Genomic DNA, 23,688 nt, shown 5'->3' with positions numbered 1-23,688 from the left:
GTCCTTCGGGGTACTTAAGTATTTGGTTGACGTTAAAAGATAATTTAATTGAAATATGATGAGCTGCCTCATAAATAAATAATAATAACATAAAAAATACGAAACGGTCAATGACCTGCTGACGAGCCGGTTGGCATTATAGACACTTGCCTTTCACGCCGAAGGTTGTGGGTTCGATTCCCACCCAAGACAGATATTTGTGTGCATGAACATGTCTGTTTGTCCTAAGTCTGGGTGTATTTATCTATATAAGTATGTACTTACAAAAGAAAATTAGTATATGTAGTATATCAGTTGTCTGGTTTCCATAGTATAAGCTCTGTACAAGCTTAATTTGGGATCAGAAGGCCGCGTGTGAAAAATGTCCCAGGTTATTATTATTATATAATAAGCTATATACAGAACGAGAAATTCATTCTGTATGAATACACTTTTAAAATAACTAATTCACTAAAAATTCGAACATCTGTGTATTTGCCTAAAATTCAATTTTCGATGTACTTTATAGAATATCTGATGAGTGGGTGGTACCTACAGCCGGGCTTGCACAAAGCCGTACCACCTGGTAACCCACGTGGTTGGTATCACGAAGTTAAATGACTTTTCGGTTAGATATCTGATCGAATATTCGATAGTAGCATTTGTTCAGTAATCAGTATCAATCAGTAACAGCCTGTTAATGTCCCACTGCTGGGCCTCAGGCCTCCTCTTCCTTTTGAGGAGAAGGTTTGGAGCTTATTCCACCACGCTGCTCCAATGCGGGTTGGTAAAATACACATGTGGCAGGATTTCAATGAAATTAGACACATGCAGGTTTCCTCACGATGTTTTCCTTCACCGTCAAGCACGAGATGAATTATAAACACAAATAAAGCACATGAAAATTCAGTGGTGCTTGCCCGTTATTTTTTCAAATAATCGATTTAAAAAATGCCCGAATATTCGTCTTAACAAATCTCGAATATTCGAAAGCCGAGTTCGAATATAATATTCGTAGCAACACCAGTAATTACTTTTATTACATTCACCTTCAGTTTGTATGTCAATGTATAATAATATTTGTAGGGCTTCCCTATTTGTAACGATTAGCCCACATCGAATGAAAGCAGCTTACGGTTATATAATAACGACATAGCTGAACATTTGCTGTTAGTTATTAAAATGCACTGTTATTAATTATAAGTAAATACCTTGCTATTTAAAAGTTGAAATGTATCAGGAATTTCAAGATAGTAAATAATGATAGTAATTCTTATGAGCTTATTTAAATGGCGATGTATCTTTTACGCAAATATTTCAAACGTTTTAAAACTTTGTAATTAAATCAAATTTTTACAGTTCATATAAATGTAAACGTATATTATTAGTATATAACTGTTTTTTTTTTTTTTTTTTAATATTTTTTATACTGAGACCTCATGTTACAAGAATAAGGTATTTCGTTTTTTTTTTTTAAATACAAAATATTTATACAAATATTGTATTACATTTTTGAATTGCAATTTGAGCGATGTTTACGTGAATACCTCTTTCACGTTTATGGCCCCTGTGACATTCTGACCCACCCACGACAACCGGCTTGTGAGGTTCAAAGTTCTAATACCTACTTACATGTTAATAGCTATAAGCTTTAACTACTTTATATTATATGTATTTAGCTTCATATTATACATTTTTAATATTTTTAGGTAGACTTTAATATATACATAACAACCGATTAGGTGATCCAAAAGAAATTACAACACAAACTATAAAAGTATAAATAAAGATAGTGTATTTATAATACAAAAAAATAATGCTTTATTTATATATAAACAATTGTTACAATAATCAAAACAGATGCGATGATTTAATAATAAAAATTTTAAATAAACTCATTTCACTTTTTCTCATGCATTGAACGTTTAAAAAAAATATTGTTTCAATTATTTTATTTCAAATAAATTTAAACCTTCGTTCATTTTCTCAAAAAAAAAAAAAAATATACAGTCAGTGCCACGCTTGTCAACTGCGAGTATATTAACTGTCTAATTTTCAATAACAGCAAATTTAAACCGACAATTATGGAATTCTTCGATATTTAAACCGCGCCGATCAGCCAGTATTTAATTTAATGTCGATTATAAGATTTTAATTTACTATTTAATGATTAATGATAGAGTGTTGCCATTAAAATCATTGAACACATTAATGTAATTTTAACGGTGCGAGTAATGATGATCAGAAAAACATTACGAGTTGCCTCTACCTATGTGCTCATTACTATCTCATGTATATAAGTAATGGTGTATAGATTAGATTTACAAAAGATATTAAACTATATAATGACGTTTTTAATACATTGAGCTAGATGAATTCGCGATATTATTATTGTATTGCTCATATTTTTTTATTTTTTAAATATCGAAGACAAAGGAAATTTAAACACGCAGTAGTTTTTTTTTTCTTAAATTAAAAGTAAGTTATTGTTAAAATCAGTAGTTGTATTATTTCAAAATCAAAATTATCTACTTTTATTTCAGAGTGCTAGATAACTCAATGATTAATTAATGATCGATTCATCAACACTATTTTATTAAACGTAAATAATATATTTAATCTACAGCCAAGGGCAAGTGACAGCAATTAAATTAAAAAAAGATTATTGAAATAGACTTTTACAAATATTTGTCATGCGGTGATTACGAGTGTTTATTTACAAATTATGAGTTCGTAATGTACAGAAATACATTTGCTATTTGATACTCAGGAATTCCGCTTTGAAGCCTCATAACGTCACAAGACACCTTCACCGCACTTTTCCGTTCCGAACTGCTTACCTATACCATCCTTTTCCATTTCCTATTTAAATATAACTTTTATCATCCGCTTATTTTTATATCTTTTTGTGTCCAGTAACAATTATTTTTGTTATTATTATTTGAAATGCGTATATTTTTATTTTAGAAAAATTTAAGGGCCAAATCAACTTGGATAATGATGCAATTTATAATGGCATTTACTTCTTCAAATGCCAATCTATGTGCAAGAATGATCTTGCTTTAGGTAGACTTTGCTCGAATTAAAAAACAATAATCGCTTGTCGAACCTAACATTAAATTCGGTTATTAATATGGAATAATTATTTTAATGACCTTATCATAGAAAAATACTCGATTTTATAAATTTAAATAAATTCAAAAATAAATATTTAGCTTCAATGTTTTTTAAATACGGTGTAAGGTACCTACATATATTCAAACAAATTACTATAATGCCACTTGTATAACTAAAAACTTTAAAAAAAAATTATTATAATGACTGACTACCATGTACAAAAAGATAGATAATACAAAAAACATTAAAGTTTATCGTCATTTTAAAACAATGTAAATAAAATTACAATAATCAGAGTGAAACGATCTTACACAATACTTATCCGTCACGGTGCTCAGGGACATCCTACCAGAGATTAGATTACCTAAGTAGAATTACTAGACCACTTAATCACATGTACAAAGGGTCATTGTACTGGTTGTAAACAATAGCAATTATATATGCAACGCAAGGACTGCCTTGGAGTATTAACCTTAATATACTCATTTATATATATACGTATAATGATATTAACCACATTGATTTGACTGCATCGTTGGTCTAGTTGCTAGATATAAGGCTGCAGATTTTGAGATTCTGGGTTCAAATCCCAGGTCGGGCCGATTAAAAGTGAGTTTTTCAGTCGAAGATTTTCAGTAGTAGCCCGGAGTCTAGAAGTTGGAATAGTGTACACTCCCGTGCCTGAACACCACTTTGTGCCCACACTTGTGCACTATAATATGTCCTGGACAATTGGCTCATCTCCCTTAAAGTTGGCCGCCGTGGCCGAAATCGGTCAAGAGGACATTATTGGTTCACGTAGTATGTGGTAGGGTCTATTGCAATGACAGAAGGTGTCGAGGTAAATAAAATAATGTCGGCGAAGTGGATAAGCGATCAAGCGAAATAGAGTTGCACTATTAATAAACATATAATAGCAAAATATAACAAAATTATGCAGAGCTATTTATTTAAGCGAATCGCATGGAATTTGTAAATTTAAAGTTTAGTTTTGCCATTGAATTAGAGTTCCGCTCGCTGCTTCGCTCTTTAAGATCTTATTGTGAAATGCCTGTATCACGGAGATGGTAGAAATCCTTCATCAATAAACGAGTTATCACATATAAAGAAAAACCGTACAATCACTCCAGCTTTATAATATAATCTAGATTTGACACGCTATTTCACCCGCGTTAAGTTTGCATTATACAAATTATACATGCCCGTTTCATACACTTCGTTATTAATCGACGTATGTTTATATATTGTTCTCGTTTACTCCTTAAGTTAGTTCGAAGTATGTAGTACATTCCTAAACGAAACAGGATATCTAACGAAAAAATAAATATTCAAACGTTGATCTTAAGATTAGCGCGGTTAACGGAACGGAATTTACAGTTTTATAATATTTATAAATGAAGGAGTAAATAGAAATATTACAAGTTCTTTAAAATGTGGATTTCTGTTATTCGTTATAAAAAATATATTATTATAGATTATGGTTTGTTTGTATTTTAAATATAAATACACAAATCTACACAGCGTAAAATAAACGCTATGTTATCAACGATAAATCCTATTATCGTTTGCAGTTTCCTCAGCAAAGTGTTTAAAATTATTAGGTTCTTTCTCGAGAGATTTCAAGTTTGTCAATGAATTAAATTAGGAAAACATAAAGCTGTGGACACATCTTAAGTGACATACTTCCGGTAAATATTAATCTTTTAACAATAGCGACAAAAATCATTAACAACCCGTGAACGTCATCCCCCATCCTGTTAACAAGATAGAATGGAGCTTATTTCATCACGTTTCTCCACTGCAATTGATATACGAGTTTACATATGGCAAAATTTCATCCGATACAGTTTTTCTTACGGTATCTCCCATCACCGACAAATACGAGATGAATTATAATACAAGTTAAGTATGAAAACTATTACCAAACAATGAGTTGCTTGGTTTAACGCTAGAAATTTGATAGGCATATTACTCATGTTAGTATTTCTTGATTACCAAGAAGGAGGTATTTCACTGTTTGTAATTAAAAAGGATAAAATAGAGTTACTACTGAGTGTTCTTCTCAGTAGAATTTACATTCCGAACCGGTAGTAGGTTCACATACGACCGGGGAGAAGAAAGAGGCGCTATGCGCACCTTCTCCATCCGCCACCATAGGCGTTGCCGGGACTAGGGAGGTTCTCAGTACCCTGGTAATCCCCCTAGAGAATGGATGCATAGGCAGGCCGTCCGTCAGAGCGTTGCGGTAGCATGCGCAAGCGATCCCGTGGCGCTCCTCGTTAAGACGGAAAGGGTACCCTTGTTTTTTAGTGGGTATTCCGATGTTCGGGGCGCAATCGGCGCCTCAGACATCGGCAAGCCTCACATACCCCCCCCCCACTGTTCCCGTAGGGGAAACGCGTAATACGTTTATCCAGCTTAAAAAAAGAGTTCACATTTAACGAGTGCTTTAAGTTCTACTTGAATAAAGAATTGAGTATTAAATTTGATTTCATTTGATCTTCTGCTTCAACCATTTTCTGTAAAAATATACAATTAGTATATAGTATTGATCGATATACAAACATTAACATTAAGAATCGTATTTAATTAGTATATTTCCAATTTGTATTAATTAAAGCTTCAAGCTTATGTTTTATTCATTGATTGACTTTTTCTAATAAATGGATTATTAATTTAAGTCGACGAACTCGACACAAAACACGTGTAGGTATGTACTTTAGTTATGAATCACGTGTAAACACTTACAATAATTTTATTTTTAATTAGAAGTGACGTGCTGTTCGAAGATATTTATAAAAAAAATGACCTAGTAGGGAAACAAAACATCCGCTTTTAAAATTTTCTTTTATTTATAATTATCTTCTATCTTTCTATTCTATCTATTAGGTAAGTAGATATATATCTTGAGAAGTGGTTTAATGAAAAAAATCACCATGCAGTATTTTTATATAAAGAATGCATGCATTCTTTTTTATGAATGGCAAGAAAAAAAAATGATAATATGGATTTTTTTTTCGCTCATTTTTTCATTACCAAAAATTATTATTATACCTTTGTTTGTCAGGAAATTAGCAGCTATTATTATAAGTGAATGTTCTGACTAACTTAAAAAATACTAGAATGTAAAGAATTTATCTAAATGATCCTAAGAATCTGGAAGGTTTTTACTAATAAAAAATCATGATACCGATGAATTTTGAACCTCCCAACAAAATCAAGTTCTTAGAGAAACAAAAGAAAAAAAGTAAGTTATCATAAGTCGAAGAAAAAAAATATAAAAAATAATTTGATATGTTCTATTTTCGAAATAATATATACAATAGCATATCTTGTTTTATTCGAAATCTAAATTATAAAACTGATTTCTTTTTTATTACATAGGATTTTATTAACAAATTACACACAAAAGATATTTTTGTAATAATAATAATTTATGAATGTATTTCATCCTTAAATCTAGAACATCGTTTACCTTCTAACTTAACAAACAAGTTTTATAAGAATGTAACATCAAAGGCCTTGCACAAGGCCGTCTTCGAAAAATTCGAAGTACTTCCGGCGGCCACCATTCCTAATCGCTTCTTAGAAGAATTTCATTTGTCGAAAATCGGATGCGATTAAGTAATACTCCCAAAATAAATTATAATCTTGCTATCAGCAACGTTATACGTTTTGATCGCAATTATTTTTTTACCATTAAATTTTTAAGAAAAAAGAAATTTGAAATACAAAAAGTGTTTTAAAAAACCAATAATAGTACTTAACAAACTACTACTAATAAAACTTACAATTTCAATATATTTAAAAAAGGAATAATTACCAATTACGCATAACTAAATTAAAAAATGAGCCGAGATGGCCAAGTGGTAAGAACGCGGGAATCCTAACCGATGATCGTGGGTTCAAACCCGGGCAAGCACCACTGAATTTTCATGTGCTTAATTTGCGATTATAATTCATCTCGTGCTTTACGGTGAAGGAAAACATCGTGAGGAAACCTGCATGTGTCTAATTTCACTGAAATTCTGCCACATGTGTATTCCACCAACCCGCATTGGAGCAGCGTGGTGGAATAAGCTCCAAACCTTCTCCTCAAAAAGAGGAGAGGAGACCTTTAGCCCAGCAGTGAGACATTCACAGGCTGTTACGGTTACGGTAAATTAAAAAAATATTGTAAATGTAAAATAGGCGGTAGAAAGGTGCAATAAAAAACAATGACAGAGAAAATGCAGGTTAATAAAATTATATTGCTTGTAATAAAACGAATGTATAAGGGGAAAGGTGGCATGAAAGAGCGTGTCTTTAGATAACCCATCTTTGTTTGACAAATGCGAAAAAGAGACAGTAATATTTAAATTTTCTAAATTTGACGCTATAATATAACATAAAATATTTGAACATACTAACATTTTGTTTGATTTCATTTTGGTATGAGCGCGCTTATCTCTGAATGTACCAATCGGCTTTGAAAAAAAAAAAACTTTTGACAGTTAAATTCCTGAGGAAGGGTATAAAGCTATTTGACACGCTATGGCCCACGGGGGCGGAGCAGGAACGTTTAACTCGAAAACGCGCGGAGCAGTTGGTTTTTTATACATGACTTACGTTACGCGGGCGGTAGTGATAATATATAGTATAACCTTGTGAAAGTATCGAATTGGACTGATAGATTCTGAGATTGGCATAACCTAGCCCATCGTAATAGTGTTCTGTGCCTAATTTGAATTAATAACTGATATTCTTTAAATTTCTTTTTTTTGTTAATAAAACATTTTAAATAGAACAACAACACTCTTTGTTATTCCATGACATAATTTTAAGACCTCGATTCGCGAGTGTTTGAAGAATACGTACACAAACTTTAACATTTAATATTAGTAAGAATAAAAGAAGTATGTAAGAATACGTTAGTGTGTGTATGTATGTGTAATCTGATATGCCCACATCGTCAAACAATCTTAACTTTACTGTGTGAATTCAGGTCAAATCACTTTTCAGAATAGCTGTAGCAGACCTTATTAGATATGGTCTGACGGTGTTGACGTCATAAAAAAAATGTTTAGATTATTTAATTTATTTTAGACGTATTACGTTTTTTTTTAATGATATATTTAAATGCGTAGATACTAATGTAAGTAATAATAAAGTCTTATTAGCCTACGTATTTTTTTTGTTACAATATTTAATAATATATACATATTTTATAAAAAAGAAATCAAAATCTTTTATAAAGTATCGCGCAGTCGAAATTCCCCATGTTAATTGATCAAATTATCTTTTATCTATGGCCCCTTACCTTTTGAATAATCTTCAATTTCGATGTTCAATGATATCTAAAATGCATACAACCTCATAATACATACCAAAGTGTTTAAATGTACTTAACAATAAACTCGAATGTGTGCAACAGAAGTAACACGCAAATATAATCTTACACACACATAAACAAACAAAACAAAAAATAAAACTCAAAACATAAATTCTATTGGGTCCATATCAACTGTTCATCTCGTTTTCTCACGTCCGGATGAAAAGGGATGCATTTATTAAGTGACAAAAGATTCGAGTGTTGATATTTTCTCGTGAGAAGTGTACCACATTTGTAATGGGCTTTATACTTTTATTCAATTTGAACTCGTATTGATTTTTTGTGTATATTGATGATCCTTTGAAACTACCGGTTCCCTTTAAAAAGATAGGTCTTTCGAAGTCTTGAATAATTATTATGGATTCGTGAAAAAATGGCGTTTTGAAAGTCGTAGAAGCTGGTATCGGATTTATAAATAAAATAAAATTAAATATATGTAAATAGATAAATAGAATAGTATTGTATTATAAATAAAAAAAATATATATTAATCAAGAACTGTTTGTAGTGCATACTATAGCATAGCTATTAGATATTCGCTCGGTGTATGTAATAAAATATTAAGGGCAGTTTAGCTTTACTCCTTCGATTGGAATAGTTGTGACTAATGTCAAACATACAAATAAAAATCAAAAATAAATAAAGTAATCAAAATTACACGCATGGAATGTTGGCAATCATGTCAATCATGCAAATCAGAATGTTACCAGCATTTCTAATTTCTTTCTTTCTAATATAGAGCATCTTACCTATCTAATTTTTAAAGAGGATAAGATTTATTTATTACTAGAAACTATGACTTGGTTTTAAATAATGCCCTTGAATTTGTTCAGTCTATTTTCTATACTGAATTGATTGAAGAAATATGATGACAGTTATAGATAAGCGGTACTTATTTTTATTATTGCAGTTAAATCGTAAGCTATACATAGTATTAAATTAATGTAGATGTGTTTCGCAAAAACCTTTAGAAACTTTTCTTTAATAACATAACCCGGGTTATCATTTGTAGTTGTTTATATAGCTAAGTGAAAAATCGTACTTTATTTTATGGGCTTGTCAATGACTTCAGACAGATTTGTGGTACTTAACGTACCACACTGACCCGACTAATACTTCATTATTTAGTGAATTTTTGTTATTTTGAAGTCAGTTTAATTTTTGTTTAAACTCATTTCGTATTCATTCAATTATTAATGACAGTTATTTTAGACGAGTCATATATCATAGTAAACAATTGTTTTATATTTAACTCAAACATTTCGATAACAATGGAAACGTAAAAAATATCCCATCGTTTGTATTGTTTCATTTTTATCGCTCGTAATATATTCTGACAATTATAAACTATATGTGAACTACATATGTTAGTTATAAGATAAAAATCTACGTTTTTCTTGTACTAATTGTTACTTTAATTTACATTGCTTACTGAATACTTTGTGTTAGGAATATGACATATCATTAAAAAGATCTAAATAGTCTATGGTTTCATTTTAATATCGATTCGAGATTGTTTTGACAGAACGCCACAAGGCTACGTGTAAGGATGCTGATACCTCTTTTTTTCGGATTGTGTAGTACTGTTGGCCTTACTGGCCTCTACACGTCACCGGGTGGGATGGGCGAGTTGAACTCAGCCGGATGTTGGGAGCCACACAGGGCTCAAGAGAGACGGGCGTCCTAAGGGTGCCTCCTGTGAGGCCGCACCTCGGCTTAGGACTCCGTTGAAATCGGGAGGGGCTGATACCTCTGTTATAAATAACACGTTAATAGTGTTAAATAAACAAGACAAAAGTTCAATAGTAAAAGTAATAGACAATAATACACTTAGTAATGTAGTATGTATGCGAACAAAAACAAACTATGACTTTGACAAGAAAATTGAATTTAAGTTAATTAAATTTAAAATTCGAATGATTAATTTCCGCCATTTTTATCTCCTCTCCCCGATTATAGGTTGGCAGTATTCCTTATTAAGGTAATTGCTTTTGGAAACCTTTTTTTATTTATTGAATTAAATTTGTTTTTAAGATTATTTCGGTATGATTGATTAATGAAAAAAAAATACTGAATAAGTCAATCTCTATACTATTTTAATGGTGTCTAATTTTTAATATTTCTGTTTAACAATAAAGTTGCTGATTTAGTCGTTTTAATTATTTATTTCCAATTCAAAACAAAATAAGTAAATATCAATACGACAATAACAATATCTAAAATAAGTTTGTATTTGAAATAATCTCGTTACCCTACATCCGTTGCCCTAGTTTTAATATAGTTTACAAGTTTATGTTATAACGTATGATGTTTACGTTAGCCGGTTCTGAATTTGAATGTTTCTGAGATATGTTAACAAAACGTGCGCACATCCTTATCGAATAACTTGTGAATCTTTTGATCACGTCACATATTGAAGATTTAATTCACAAAAATCAATTATACGCTGAATTTTGAATAAAATCTTAGTTTATTTAGTTCATATTAATAAAAACACAATAACACCTTATATTATTGAGACAGCATGACGATAGTGCGATTTAAAATACTACTAACGGCATTTATTGATGAAATCTAATAATATATTTGAAAATAAATATTGGGGCACTAGCAGATCGTTAATATAGATGTACCGAATAAATATTAAGAATGATGACAACGAATGTGATAATAAATCGATCTTATTTAGTTCAGTTAAACCATTCAGACATTCGTTCAATTTTAATTATTATAGTAAGATCTCTAAATAGCGAAATGTTACCATCAAATTCGACCATGAGATTTTTCTTTTATCGCCATAATAGCTTTACTTAAAAATATGATAATTTTTGTATACTATCAAAGCGATTAGCAGTGCTATTCACCCCGCCCGGTAACGCTGTCGAGGCCACTTGGACCAACAGCAACATGTCAATTCGAAAAAAACATATAAGAACTCACTTCGAATCTCATTCGTGAAATGTTGAAGGTTTTCAACTTACGGTGATATTATATACGCTGTTGTGTTATAAGTATAAAAATTAATGTTGTATTTCACTTTATGCCATTTCACGATCAATTTATGCGATGAGTTCCAACTTTTTATTACAGAATCCTATCCTCTAGTGAAGCTTGATACAATGTATGTTTAAGTGCTACCATTGAATTAATTATGGATGCACTTCGTATGCACTGCTCGAATTTATTCTACAGCTTTGTCATACAAAATATCTAATTAATATAAATATTCTGTTCACGTTGAAGGTGTTTAGGCGGACTTTAGATGAATAGGAGCTCTATCAATATTTAAAAAAAAACACCAATCGAATTAAAAAAGTAATATTTTTTGCATTTTATAATTTGTTTTTTTTTTTTTAGTATTCTTTTATTCTTAGTATTAATCTTACTTCTTTAATTTGGGGTCGAAAATTATTTGATTGTTTTTTATAACCGGCCGACCACCTGCCTACAGATTCATTTAATAGTTATTAAGCTATTACGAAAACACGGGTAGCGATGGGCTACAACCACAGGGAAATGTATATTATTTATTTTGAATAAAACACTACACAAAGCTACAATTAAATAATAAATAATATTTTGGTGTATTTTCAAACAAAATATGTGACATTAGTAGAATATTTTGCGCCTAAGTGTTAAAAAAACGCATCAATAAAAAAATTAAGCAATACAAAGATAAATTTAATCTCTAATTAAATAAAAAAGCCCTTTTAAAAGGGTCGGAATGAATTGCAAAAATTCTCATGTGAAAGAGACTTAACGCCATGTTACAAAGTTTTATTTAAAACCAGATATAAATCTAAATGATTAAGTACATTGAATGTTTTAAGGGGCAGTCACCTTGTCCAGTCTTTACGTAAGACGTAATGGTTTACGTCACACTTTTTCTCTTACTCTTGAAACTTGCATCTGCCAAGTAACATTCTATTATTTCTTGTCCAACAAGTTTTTATATACAGCTTATGTTTTCCAATTAAAAACGAGTTCATAGTGCTTCCAGGCTATAATAAGAATGGATTTGATTTCCCACGGTTACAAATGGACCATTGACAGAATTTTTTATAGGCCAAGATGTATTTTTTATCTACACCGAGAAGAAAATACGAAGCAGATAGAAGTATTTTTTCTAAGTGTTGCTTATTTAAAAAAAAAAATTTCTATCCCGAGTAAAAAGTATTTAATTTAATTACATTTAACTATTTATTTTTGATTAATATAGGTAATTTAAATCACCATAATCATAATAATCGCATGCTACCGTGGAATCTTCCATATCTACCTGAACAACTGAGGTCGTATATAAATATACTTTACTTAAATAATTATTAAAAAAAACAATAATAAAGAAAAATAATCCTTAACATGTATTAGTTAAGAGTGTTATAACATCCATTAAGGAAGGTATTGATTCAATCAATGAGTCATTTTGATTCGGATTCAAATTGCATAAGGTTTGTAAAAATAAAAATTTATTATGTGATTAATTTTCACAATCATAATATTATTTAATGATTCCTTTATCGTTTCAGTAGTTCGATTTGTTTTACATGGACGTACATAGTACATATGTGTATGAGTACGTTTGTGTACGTTTGGCGGTAGAATACAATCACAATTAATGGGCCGTACCCACTCGACGGGGTTGCACCTAGTAAACCATTTTTACTCGTTGTAGGGCTTGATACAACCGCCTCTGTAGATTTCACGCAATCATAATTTAATCTACCATCAAAGATCAGATTTTGCAAACTTGTGTTCAAGAAATAGGACATATTCACATGACATATTTGATCTAACTAATGCAATTGCCAATTTGTCTTGCTGGTTTTTCTAGATAGAATATTAAATAAATATTTTAAAATTCGAATATATATATTCAATTTAATCCTGTAACCTGTCGATTCAAAAGTGCTAAGAGTTTGCTTAAATAAATACGGTATAAATACCGTCGATGAATGAAAAGATTCTTTATATACAAATATTCTTTAGAATAGCGAATATTTGTTATGTCAATGTCTAAGCACGGAGGTGCGGCGGTGATTATTTACCATCATGGTCCATTAGGTCATCTGTCTTCCGGTTATAAATAGAAGAATTAATGAAGACCACAGACTAAACAATTCTTCTAAAACTATAAAAGTTTAAAGCTTATGCCAAACTGTTTTTGATCGTTTGCTTTTAAAGTTGGAATCTAGGAGTAATATGTTTAAGGTCATACCAAGTCTCTAATTGATTATCAGAAATGGAATTCAACGGGAAAGTTTTAAACATGTTCAAATAAAAATTAAAAATAGCCACTGTACAAATCATGACCGCGTGGAATGGATAAGAATGCAGCATTTTCCATTTGAATCGCTACTCCGATCGGCAAAAATGAATCAGCCCACAATTCCTTGCAGTCATGTTTCGCCTGCACGTTATATTTAATTTTGATTTGTATGTTCAAAGTTCTCAATGAAATAATTTAAACATAGTATAGTGTAGTGATTTTTATTATAGTGTAGGCTCATAAAATCATGGCAACAAGTTTATAAGGTCACAAAGGCTTCACGGAAGACGACCGGTTTCAACCTGTTATAACTTGCAAACTGGATTCCAACAATCACTTGTTCACAAGGTAACGAAAACGATGTGTTAATTTGTATAATTTCATGTCATAAGGGACACGCAACACGTTAAATTTAGGTCAAATACATAATGTATTACACAATGTATAATAAGGTAGTATTCATATTGCAAAAAAAATCTGGTCCTTTTTTTTAGTATGTACTTTATGTTAGGTAATTTTGAATAAACATACAGAGCTTCTTTATTATTTAATAAGCGATATGTAGAAATACTGTTCGACTGCTAAACTACCCACTAAAACACGCCAATACCCTGTCCGTGATTGTAAGACTTAACGGAATCGGCTTTAGAGTGAGAGTGAGTTTGATCATGTATAGTGATCTATATTAATGTAAGATAAAGTAACCATCCCGTGTTTAGAAGGCCGTGTTGCTTCCATGCCTAAAACCACGTAATGACGTTGGTGCTGCGTCTGATGTCGCTTCATGTCGGATTTCTTTCCCGTCAGATTATAAAAGTAGTAGAGCCCCGTGTATGCGATAACACACGTGGAATAAGATTTACCTCTGTTGCCGAATTTCGGTCAGGAGAACATTGTTATATACACATATTTATCTTAGTTTACAGCGTAAGTGATAACAACCGGAAGATGAGGCTTAACATGCTCTCCGAGGCAAGGTTTTTAAGCACCCGACACACACATGTCTACCAACAAAAGTTTATAAAATAGTCCTTATTAATATTATAAACGCGAAAGTGACTTTCTTTCTTTGTTTGTTAGGCTTTCACGTCTTAATTACTGAACTGATTATTATGTAATTTTGTATACACGTTGGCGGTCCAGAAAAGAACATCGTGAACCAAACAATTATGCCCCAAACTCAATGTCTCAAACTAGTTCGTCTATATATTCGCATGTAACATGGTATAGCTAAGCTTAGTTAAATAAGTCATAAAATAATAAGTCATTTTATATATTTAATCGTTTATACATTAAAAAAATAGTTCAATTAGTTACTTCTTAAAATATATTATTTGATTTAATGTCAAAAATAATCGTAATGTGTCATTTTGTAGAGCCGTAATCTGTTTAAGTTTTTCCAATAAATATAAAAGTTACATTACGATTTAAAACAAATTAATTTAATTTTTTACGTTGTTATAATCGATTTAGATAATAATATAACCAAATTCGTGTATTCTTAAGTATATTTAATAATTTCTGTAAAGAAACGAATGAATACTGCATATATTTTCATTAATGCGCAAAATATTCTGCCAATGTCACGTATTTATATAGATCACAAGTATGTGATAATATTTGAATGAGACATTATGAACAATTTACAACAAAACAATTAAATTAAACAATTGGCAACATTTAAAAAAACAGATTGTCAATTAATTGACAAAACACAATTTAAGGCATAGACAAAGATCAACTAAAGGATATAATTGCGTTCAAGTATAAAAAAAATAACATTGAAATATATCTTAAAAAAACTAGAACCAAAAATTTTAAAGCTATAATTATTGTGTATTAAGTTTTTATTATTAATTGAAATCTAAAGTGTTCTAAATTACAATTAGCTACATAGAACTTAAAATGTAAAGAACTAAAGCTAAAACTACCAAAAGAGTATGTCTGGCATTTCGCTTAATATCATTAATAGTTCTATTTAAATTAATGCCATCAATTATTTTAATGATTAAAATTTGATAAATACAATCAAACTATTCCCGCAAATTAATTTATTGATTCAAGTCTTAAAAAATAGTATTTTTTATCAATCCTATCATATAAACACTATCGTCATTGATAATATTTATTTAAATCGATTTAAAATCGAATTAAATAAATAATATTTATTAAATAAAAATTTAATCGAATTAAATAAATAATATTTAAAATGTTATTGTCAATATCATCGACAATATTTTTTAGGTTAGCAATTTACAATAGTTATGTCAGAACTATATGTTAAGAATGTACTAATAGAATAGATTAAACATTAAAATAATATTTAGTTATAGAATAATTTCGTTTTATTTACTTATTTCGTTAGACATAAACTTGATCAGCACTATTCCTGCGCACCCTTCGCTATGCGGTCACAAGACACAGCTATAATCAGTACGGAAGCCGAGCACCGGTACTCCGTTCGTCTGTACGTCTTTATGTGTAGATGTTTCGTTTTTATAACCTTGTGTTGATAGAAACTTGCGGTTAAGACAACTTTTATTGTAACATTGCAAGTAAGCATTTTATCATGAAGCCACGATTTTATTTTTATGTTACGCTTTATAGAAAAAGTTTTTAAATAAAAATGTACTATTTTGTTTAGATTTTAAATTTATAATTAAGAAAATCTATCGTTCTTAACCTTTTAATTATTTATATTTTAAAATAAGCTTAATAGATCAATTTAAAAATAAGATATAACAAAGTTTAAAAACGTATCTCTTGTTTTTTTTTTCGTAATTTTATCCACAATCGTTTTGTAACTACTTTTTACGAACAAGCATTTCGTTAATGATATTCGTTGAAATAAATGTCACATAACAAGGATATGATAGCAATGCAAGTAATATCAAGCGCTTGCTTGTACCGATATTATCAATATCAACCGTTGAACGCGGAACATTTTTTATCGGACCATTCACAAATAACTGCCAATAGCGACCGTTAACACCTGCCTACAGCAGAAAAAAATATCTTCCATAGAATAACGATACAATACAAAATATGTTGGATTTTATTAAATAAAACCGGTAATTTTAAATTTGAATTTCATATTCACATGATCGACGTCGCTTACTGACGCTACTTCGCAAAACAGTTACGAACTGTTATTATTTATTATCATCAGAATCAATAATCGTACAATCCGTGGCCAAAAAACTTATCCAATAAACGCCGTTACTATCTCCGTGATATTACGAGTTGTTTGAGCGATTATATATTTCACAGCTTTTATAACATCGACGAGATGAAACTGAAGAGTAATGTTAAATAAAGTTATATATTTAAATTAATCTGTACGAATTCCTCGAGCGGTGTCATTTTATTGTATCTTAACATACTGGAACGTAATCAGCGAAACCGGTTCTGAGGTATTTTAACGGATAATATTGGAGGCCGGCTCTAGAGAGCACGGATTGATTGATGTGCAAATACCAACTCACCGGCCGTTAGGCGCCGAGGGGGAGTGCACCAACTTCACCGCAAACAGGAACTGGATAGCACACACTAGCAGACAGCAGAGGTTCAATGATAGCGTCAACGCGCACAAAGCTAACGTCACTTCGTATACCACTGCGAATTCCTCGGGAGCACTTGTCGCGGGCGCGGATATCTTCAGTAGGAATAGTAAAGCTAATAATGCTAAGAGTAAACTAACGAGGCACAGTAAGGCTAACGACGTCAAGGCTTCTTCGGTCGCGGCCCGCGTGCTCCTCGCCCTCGTGAGAGCAGGCCTGCTGGAAGGAACTCCGGTAGCCGTTCCGTTTGCGAGTTTCGGAGGAGATGCCACCGGTATGGGTGTTACTACAGACACGGGGGCGGTGGTGGTAGGCGGCTGAGCTCCAGGGCTAACACTGGCAGATGTACCTCCAACGGAGTGCTTGGAGGAGTCCAGAGTAGAGACATTGAGCGGGAGGTGGTGGTGCGGCCGCCGCGGCATGTTTTGGTAGCGGTGGTCGGCATCATTCGCCGCAGGCGGCCGCTGTGCATGCTTCAACATAGCGCAGCTCTCACGCCGCGGACCGCCATCGCTCCGACTGGTTCCCCGGCATTCGGGCCGGTTCCGACGTTACGTTCGCACACAATACGGCCACTACGTGCGGCGGACGCGGCTCGACTGATTCCCCCCGGCTCTCTACCTGCCCACTCGTAATTATGTCAATCAAACCGGTGCAGGGTGCATAGTGAAACCAACCACCACGGTCGCCTCTACCTTTAAACCTCCCCTTACAATGAATAATACTTACAAACACAATTGTCTTAATTTAAAACAAACCCGTGAGCCAATTGTTGTACAAAGTAAATATGGTTTGTTTAAATATGAGACGCGTGACTGTAATGTTTGTCAACTCGAATGAAAAGTTATTTATCGTACATATTTGAAATAGTTCTAACTATTCTTACACGTGAGCCATAGTCTTCACAAATTGATTCTTATCGCTTAATTATGTTTCATTGTTTTGACACTAAACTAAATTCCCATAAGTCAGATAAGTGCAAAACCAGTTTTCTACAAACAGGGTCAAGGTTTGCGATTTCATTGGAGAATTTCAAAATATATCAAAGGCCAAATACGAAGATAAAACTATCCGAGTGGGTTCTTTATTATCTTAATGTTATTTCATCAAAGCTCTATTCAAAATATACCAGATAAACGCTTACAATAGTAATCGTGTAGATAGAATGGTTTGATGCTCGTGGTATTTTTAATAAGCAAAAAATAATATGAAATTTAAAACGGCAGTTATTAATTTTATGTTACAAAATTTAAGATTATATAATTAAAATTTGAAATTTATATCAATTTCCCGACGATATTGGACCAACCAACAGCACTTTGTGTATCACAAAATGCTCTACCTAATTTCACCCTTTCCTCAATTTTACTACCTATAATAAAATTACTAGGTTACTTAAATTACCAATCTAGATTACTGGCAGTTATACCAACAGAAATCCGCCTCAAAAGCTTACTACAACAGTTATGGGTATTAAGGCGATAGATAAGGGCTTAAACAAGCGTGGCGTCGCACCATTATTAATAAATCGAAAACAATCGGCATGACCTTGACAAGATGAACCTCAGTGACTGTATCAGCCTGAACTATAGGAGAAGTAAGAGGATTACATGGATTATATTCAGGTAGACAGAATTTTTCATAAATTATTTTCGAATTTATTTTAATGTATACGTATACCTAGGTATATGCAATTTACGAGCCAATTGGAATATACGTAGTAACATTATAAGACAATTTTGAAAAGAAATATTAGCAGCCTTACTCATAAACAACTCCTAGGTGACTGATTAGTTAAACATTGCTGTCTTCTTCTTTCAAATGTCAGATTAATAATGTCAGCAAGAGATAAATCAATCTTTAATTAAACAGCAGCAAGCAACATTTGTAAGTAGACTGTAAAAGAAGTTTCGTTGTTAAATGTAAACAGACACTATTTAAAAATGTCTGTTTAACTCTCCATATCACCTAAAAACTATTAATATAATTGTGATGACATTCAGCTTGGTGACAGATAAGTCATTGCCCACTCGGTAGTAAGTGGTCACATCTGCCCATAAGCATTGCAAGTCGTCAAACCGCTACCAATCATGGGATCTCACATGTATGTATAAATTCCTGAGACCTGTAATTAAACTTACACGCACTCCAATATGGGCTCTGCTAGGATTTTATTACTGCTCCAACATAAACTGATAAAAAAAGTTTTCATTCACCATTAAATTTCATATAATTTCCAGCTTTGTTCTGTATTTTTTGATTTATATATGAGAATTGATCAATCACTTTAATAGTTTTAGATTCTGATTTTTTTAAGAAGATAGAAGATGCTATTATGACTTATATATAATATTATTAGGTACTAAATTTTCACATTAAAAAACGAATATGTTTTCAAAGAACAGATCAAAATTCGATAAGGTGAATCAATAAACAAAATCAAAGGTTTGCTTAATATATTACTTACCTAGAAAGTCGAACATTATAAATACATACATATTGTCCATGCAAAATATAAAAATATTTTGGTAAATAGCCATATGTTCTCAGATTATAGAAATTTGATATCAAGTTTAATCATATGCACATCCAGGCTGGCACGTGGATAACACCTGCATGGCAGATGTTTTCATACAAAATGTCCCACAAAAAAACGAAGACGTTAGGTTTTTGTGCATTTTAATTAACCTTTTTATAAGTAAGATTGCCATTATGCTAATATCCGTTACTTTTAGCATGTACGCTTTAGCGGTTTCTTAATATTCGGATATAAAATGTATCTATTCGTAACAGCCTGTGAATGCCCCACTGCTGGGCTAAAGTCTTCTGCTCCTCTCCTTTTTTTGAGGAGAAGGTTTGGAGTTTAAAAAGGAAGGTTTAATTGTTGCTATTCATACTGAGAATATATGTATACAGAAAGACTTCAAACCCGGGGCCTCGTTATCTGCAGACGAACATGTTAGCTACTTAACTGACGAAGCAATGAACGAATAAAAAATATAATAAAGCTGGAGCCACGAGCTTGCGACACGCTTATTAAAAATCACAATAAAAAAAAGTATATTCATAAGACATATAAACATTATTAATAGATAATTAAATATAGATAATTATCATATAAGCAATTTTTCAAGCGGTGACTACGATAGTTTCTTTACAAATGACTTGTTCATAATATTTAAATATATAAAAAAACATCTGCCCATAGATCAATGATTAGTAGTACATTTATTCATTTATATTAGAACCAACAACAAAATTATAGGTATTTATTTTTATGTTATATATTACAAATAATTCCATTTATACTGTCACATGCAAATTTAGACTAGCTAACGTGCAATAACTTTGTATTCAGAGTAATTAAAAAAAAAACTATTTTTTACAAATTAATATAAAATAAAGAAATATAACGTAAAAGATTTTAGAAATAAAATAACTTTAATAACAAGAACTGCTTCCTTCCATGGAACTGATAAGTACTTTAATAATTTTAATTATTTAGATATTAGATATAATTCGTTTGATTCCGTGGGACGCTTACACACACAGACAATCTTTTTAATTATGATTATTTACTCTATTTTATTTATTTTATTCAGGCACCAATGATCTCTATAATATTTATATTATCATACCTTATGCAATAACGTGTATATAAATAAAAATATTAACAAAAAAACTAAATTTGGATCGTTTTTCCTAAATTAATAATTCACCCAATTGTTATTAAATAAAACTATTTCAAAATTAATTAAGTTGTTACTAATCAATGCGAAAATTGTTTTATGTACGTTAAAATTTATTACAGTTCCTTATTTAATTTTTTTTACTAAGTTGAATATCTAACTCTGACCAAGGCCATAATTTAGATATGTTTAACTTTTAATTAAAAATAAGCGAAAGGTAAAATAAAAACTGGAAGTAAGAATAATAAAACGTTTATTCAGGACAAACAAACTCTGCAAACATAAAGCTAAAATAAATGTATGGAAAAATTTATACAATAACATCTATATAATAAAAACAAAAAAAAAACAAAAAGAAATTAAACATTAACTAATATAATTACACATATAGATATTTTAAGCGTTTTAATTTATTTTAATGATTTCATATAAATTTATTGAGTACTAACGTGAGTAGCTTATTTTTATTTTAGAGATGAATCAAATATTGCATAATAAAACAATTTTATTCGATATGTAGGTTAACGGAAACACGACAAATATATGTACTTATGTGTATATATCATAAACGAGAATCGAATCTGAGACCACCGACGCAGCAGGCGGGTTCGGTGACCGTGCAAGGTAATTAGATATTGAATAAAACTGTAAATTCAATATCTATCTAAATGTATAATTTGTTGATAAAAATATGTATAAAAAATGATAAGTATAAGTTCATTGATTTATTCATGGATGTATAATTTAAAAATATAATTATAATTTATCAACTAAAAGCTGAGCTATCCGCTCAACTATCGCTTTGCACTTATTTGTATAAACCTGTTTGCGCAGTTACGCGCGTGCGTGAGGAACGGTAGCTGCCCGCCTAAACTCAAAAATGCGACTTATATAACTTAAAGCAATTTAGATTATTACAAATTATATCAAATAAAAAAGCTACCACCGGTTTATATTACCAGAGAAATGTTTATTTCTAAGTATGCTTTATAATTGATATTTATGTAAAACATCTATTCGCGCGACTATAGCGTTTTCCAAACAATAAACTAATAAATGTAAAAACAAATCAACAACTTTTCATTGGTCATCAACGCGTTTTCATTCTTCGAGATCTTGATAATCTATGATATTCACTATGGATTCGCGAAAAATTTACGTTTTGAATATCCGCGAAGTTGTAATCGGACCTTTGAAAGTAAAATTAAATTATAAGTTATGAGTAAACATGTGGAATAGCTTTGTATTATAAATAATGTAAATTAATCAAGAACTGTTTGGAGTGCATAATACAGGAGAGATATTAGCGATTTGCATGGAATATGTAAATCAGTTTTTTATTTATCTTTACTCCTTTTGTATGTTATAGGAGACGAGCTGGTTGGCGTGGTTGGTAGATACTTGCCTTTCACGCCGAAGGTTGTGGGTTCGATTCCCACCCAGGACAGACATTTGTGTGCATGAACACGTTTGTTTGTGTTGAGTCTAGATGTAATTATCTATATAAAGATGTATTTATAAAAGTAATGTAATATATGTAGAATATAAGTTTTCTGGTTTGAAAAGTACAAGCTCCGCTTAGTTTGGAATCAGATGGCCGTGTGTAAATAATGTCCCAGTATATTATTTATTTATTTATGTTATAGGTAGAAAAATAAATAAGACGAGCATATGGGCCACCTGATGTTAAGTGATCACCACCGCCCATAGACATTAACGATGTACGAAATATTAACCAATCGTAACATCACCAATGCGCCACCAACCTTGGGAACAACAGAGATGTTATATCTCTTGTGCCTGTGGTTATGATGATGATGATGTCCTCCTGATCGATTTCAACCACGGCGGCCATTCACAAGAGAGATTAGCCAACTGAAGAAAATTTATAGCTTAATCCACCACGCTGCTCAATTGTGGGTTTTCGAATACATATGTGACAGATTTCGATTCGACAGGTTTTCTCACGTTTATTTGTTTGTCGTGCTGTGAAGTTTTTCATCACCGCCGATCATGATATGAATTACTCAATTTAAGTCCATTAAAATTAAGTCGTTCTTGTTTCGAAGCAATATTTTTTTAATAATATTCAAAAATGTGACCGTCATGGCCGCTGTACATTCGCAGTGTGAAAACGAAATATAGGCACTGCCGTCTTCAGTATATGTATATAGATAAAATGTTCACAGACATAAATTAAGTTTTAGCGGGTTAGTGGAAGAAAATGCCTATTAAGTCTTAACCTGTACCTACTCTGTAATAATTAAAATTTATTAGAAGTTTTTAATTGCGCGTCAGGAAGTAATGTTGAATATGAAATATTTATGAGTATGAAGTATTAAACTCGTTCTTATTCCCGCTTTAAGTGATAAATCTAGACATTATTGAAACTACGATGTCCGCACCATCAGTATAAGGTTGCTTCTTCACTAGGATGACCATTTATTTGTATTTGATAGGATGAATAATTTTTAACCGTTAACGGTAATGAGCCATTGATCTCATGTGTATTTTATACGTGACATTGGCAGAATAACTTGCGCTCAACTAGCGTATATACTCGCCAGACAAAGATAAAAAAACCTTTTTCCGTGACCGGTTTGGTGGCTGTGGATAAATTAGATTATTTTTTATGCCAAGAAAAAAAAGTAAATACCATTAACACAATAAAATCTATGTTTAAAACCTATTCAGACATTGATCA

General features: G+C 31.4%; 2 protein-coding genes across 2 annotated transcripts in view; one reads left to right on the top strand and one right to left on the bottom strand.

Annotated features, from left to right (window-relative positions):
* LOC126773274 (uncharacterized) overlaps positions 1 to 17,952 on the bottom strand; it is a 33,492-nt gene extending 15,540 nt beyond the window's left edge. The window contains exon 1 of the mRNA XM_050494098.1: positions 17,221 to 17,952. Coding sequence (XP_050350055.1) covers positions 17,221 to 17,777 — 557 coding nt within the window. The 5' untranslated portion in view covers positions 17,778 to 17,952. The remainder of the gene's footprint in view (positions 1 to 17,220) is intronic.
* The window catches only part of LOC126773247 (spermine oxidase-like), a 34,289-nt gene that overhangs the window by 4,535 nt on the left and 6,066 nt on the right, over positions 1 to 23,688 (top strand). The window lies entirely within an intron of this gene.

This window comes from Nymphalis io, chromosome 14 (assembly GCF_905147045.1).
Source record: "Nymphalis io chromosome 14, ilAglIoxx1.1, whole genome shotgun sequence".
Lineage (NCBI taxonomy): Eukaryota > Metazoa > Arthropoda > Insecta > Lepidoptera > Nymphalidae > Nymphalis > Nymphalis io.
Note: the sequence above shows the minus strand (reverse complement) of the source record. Positions and strands in the feature narration are given on the sequence as shown.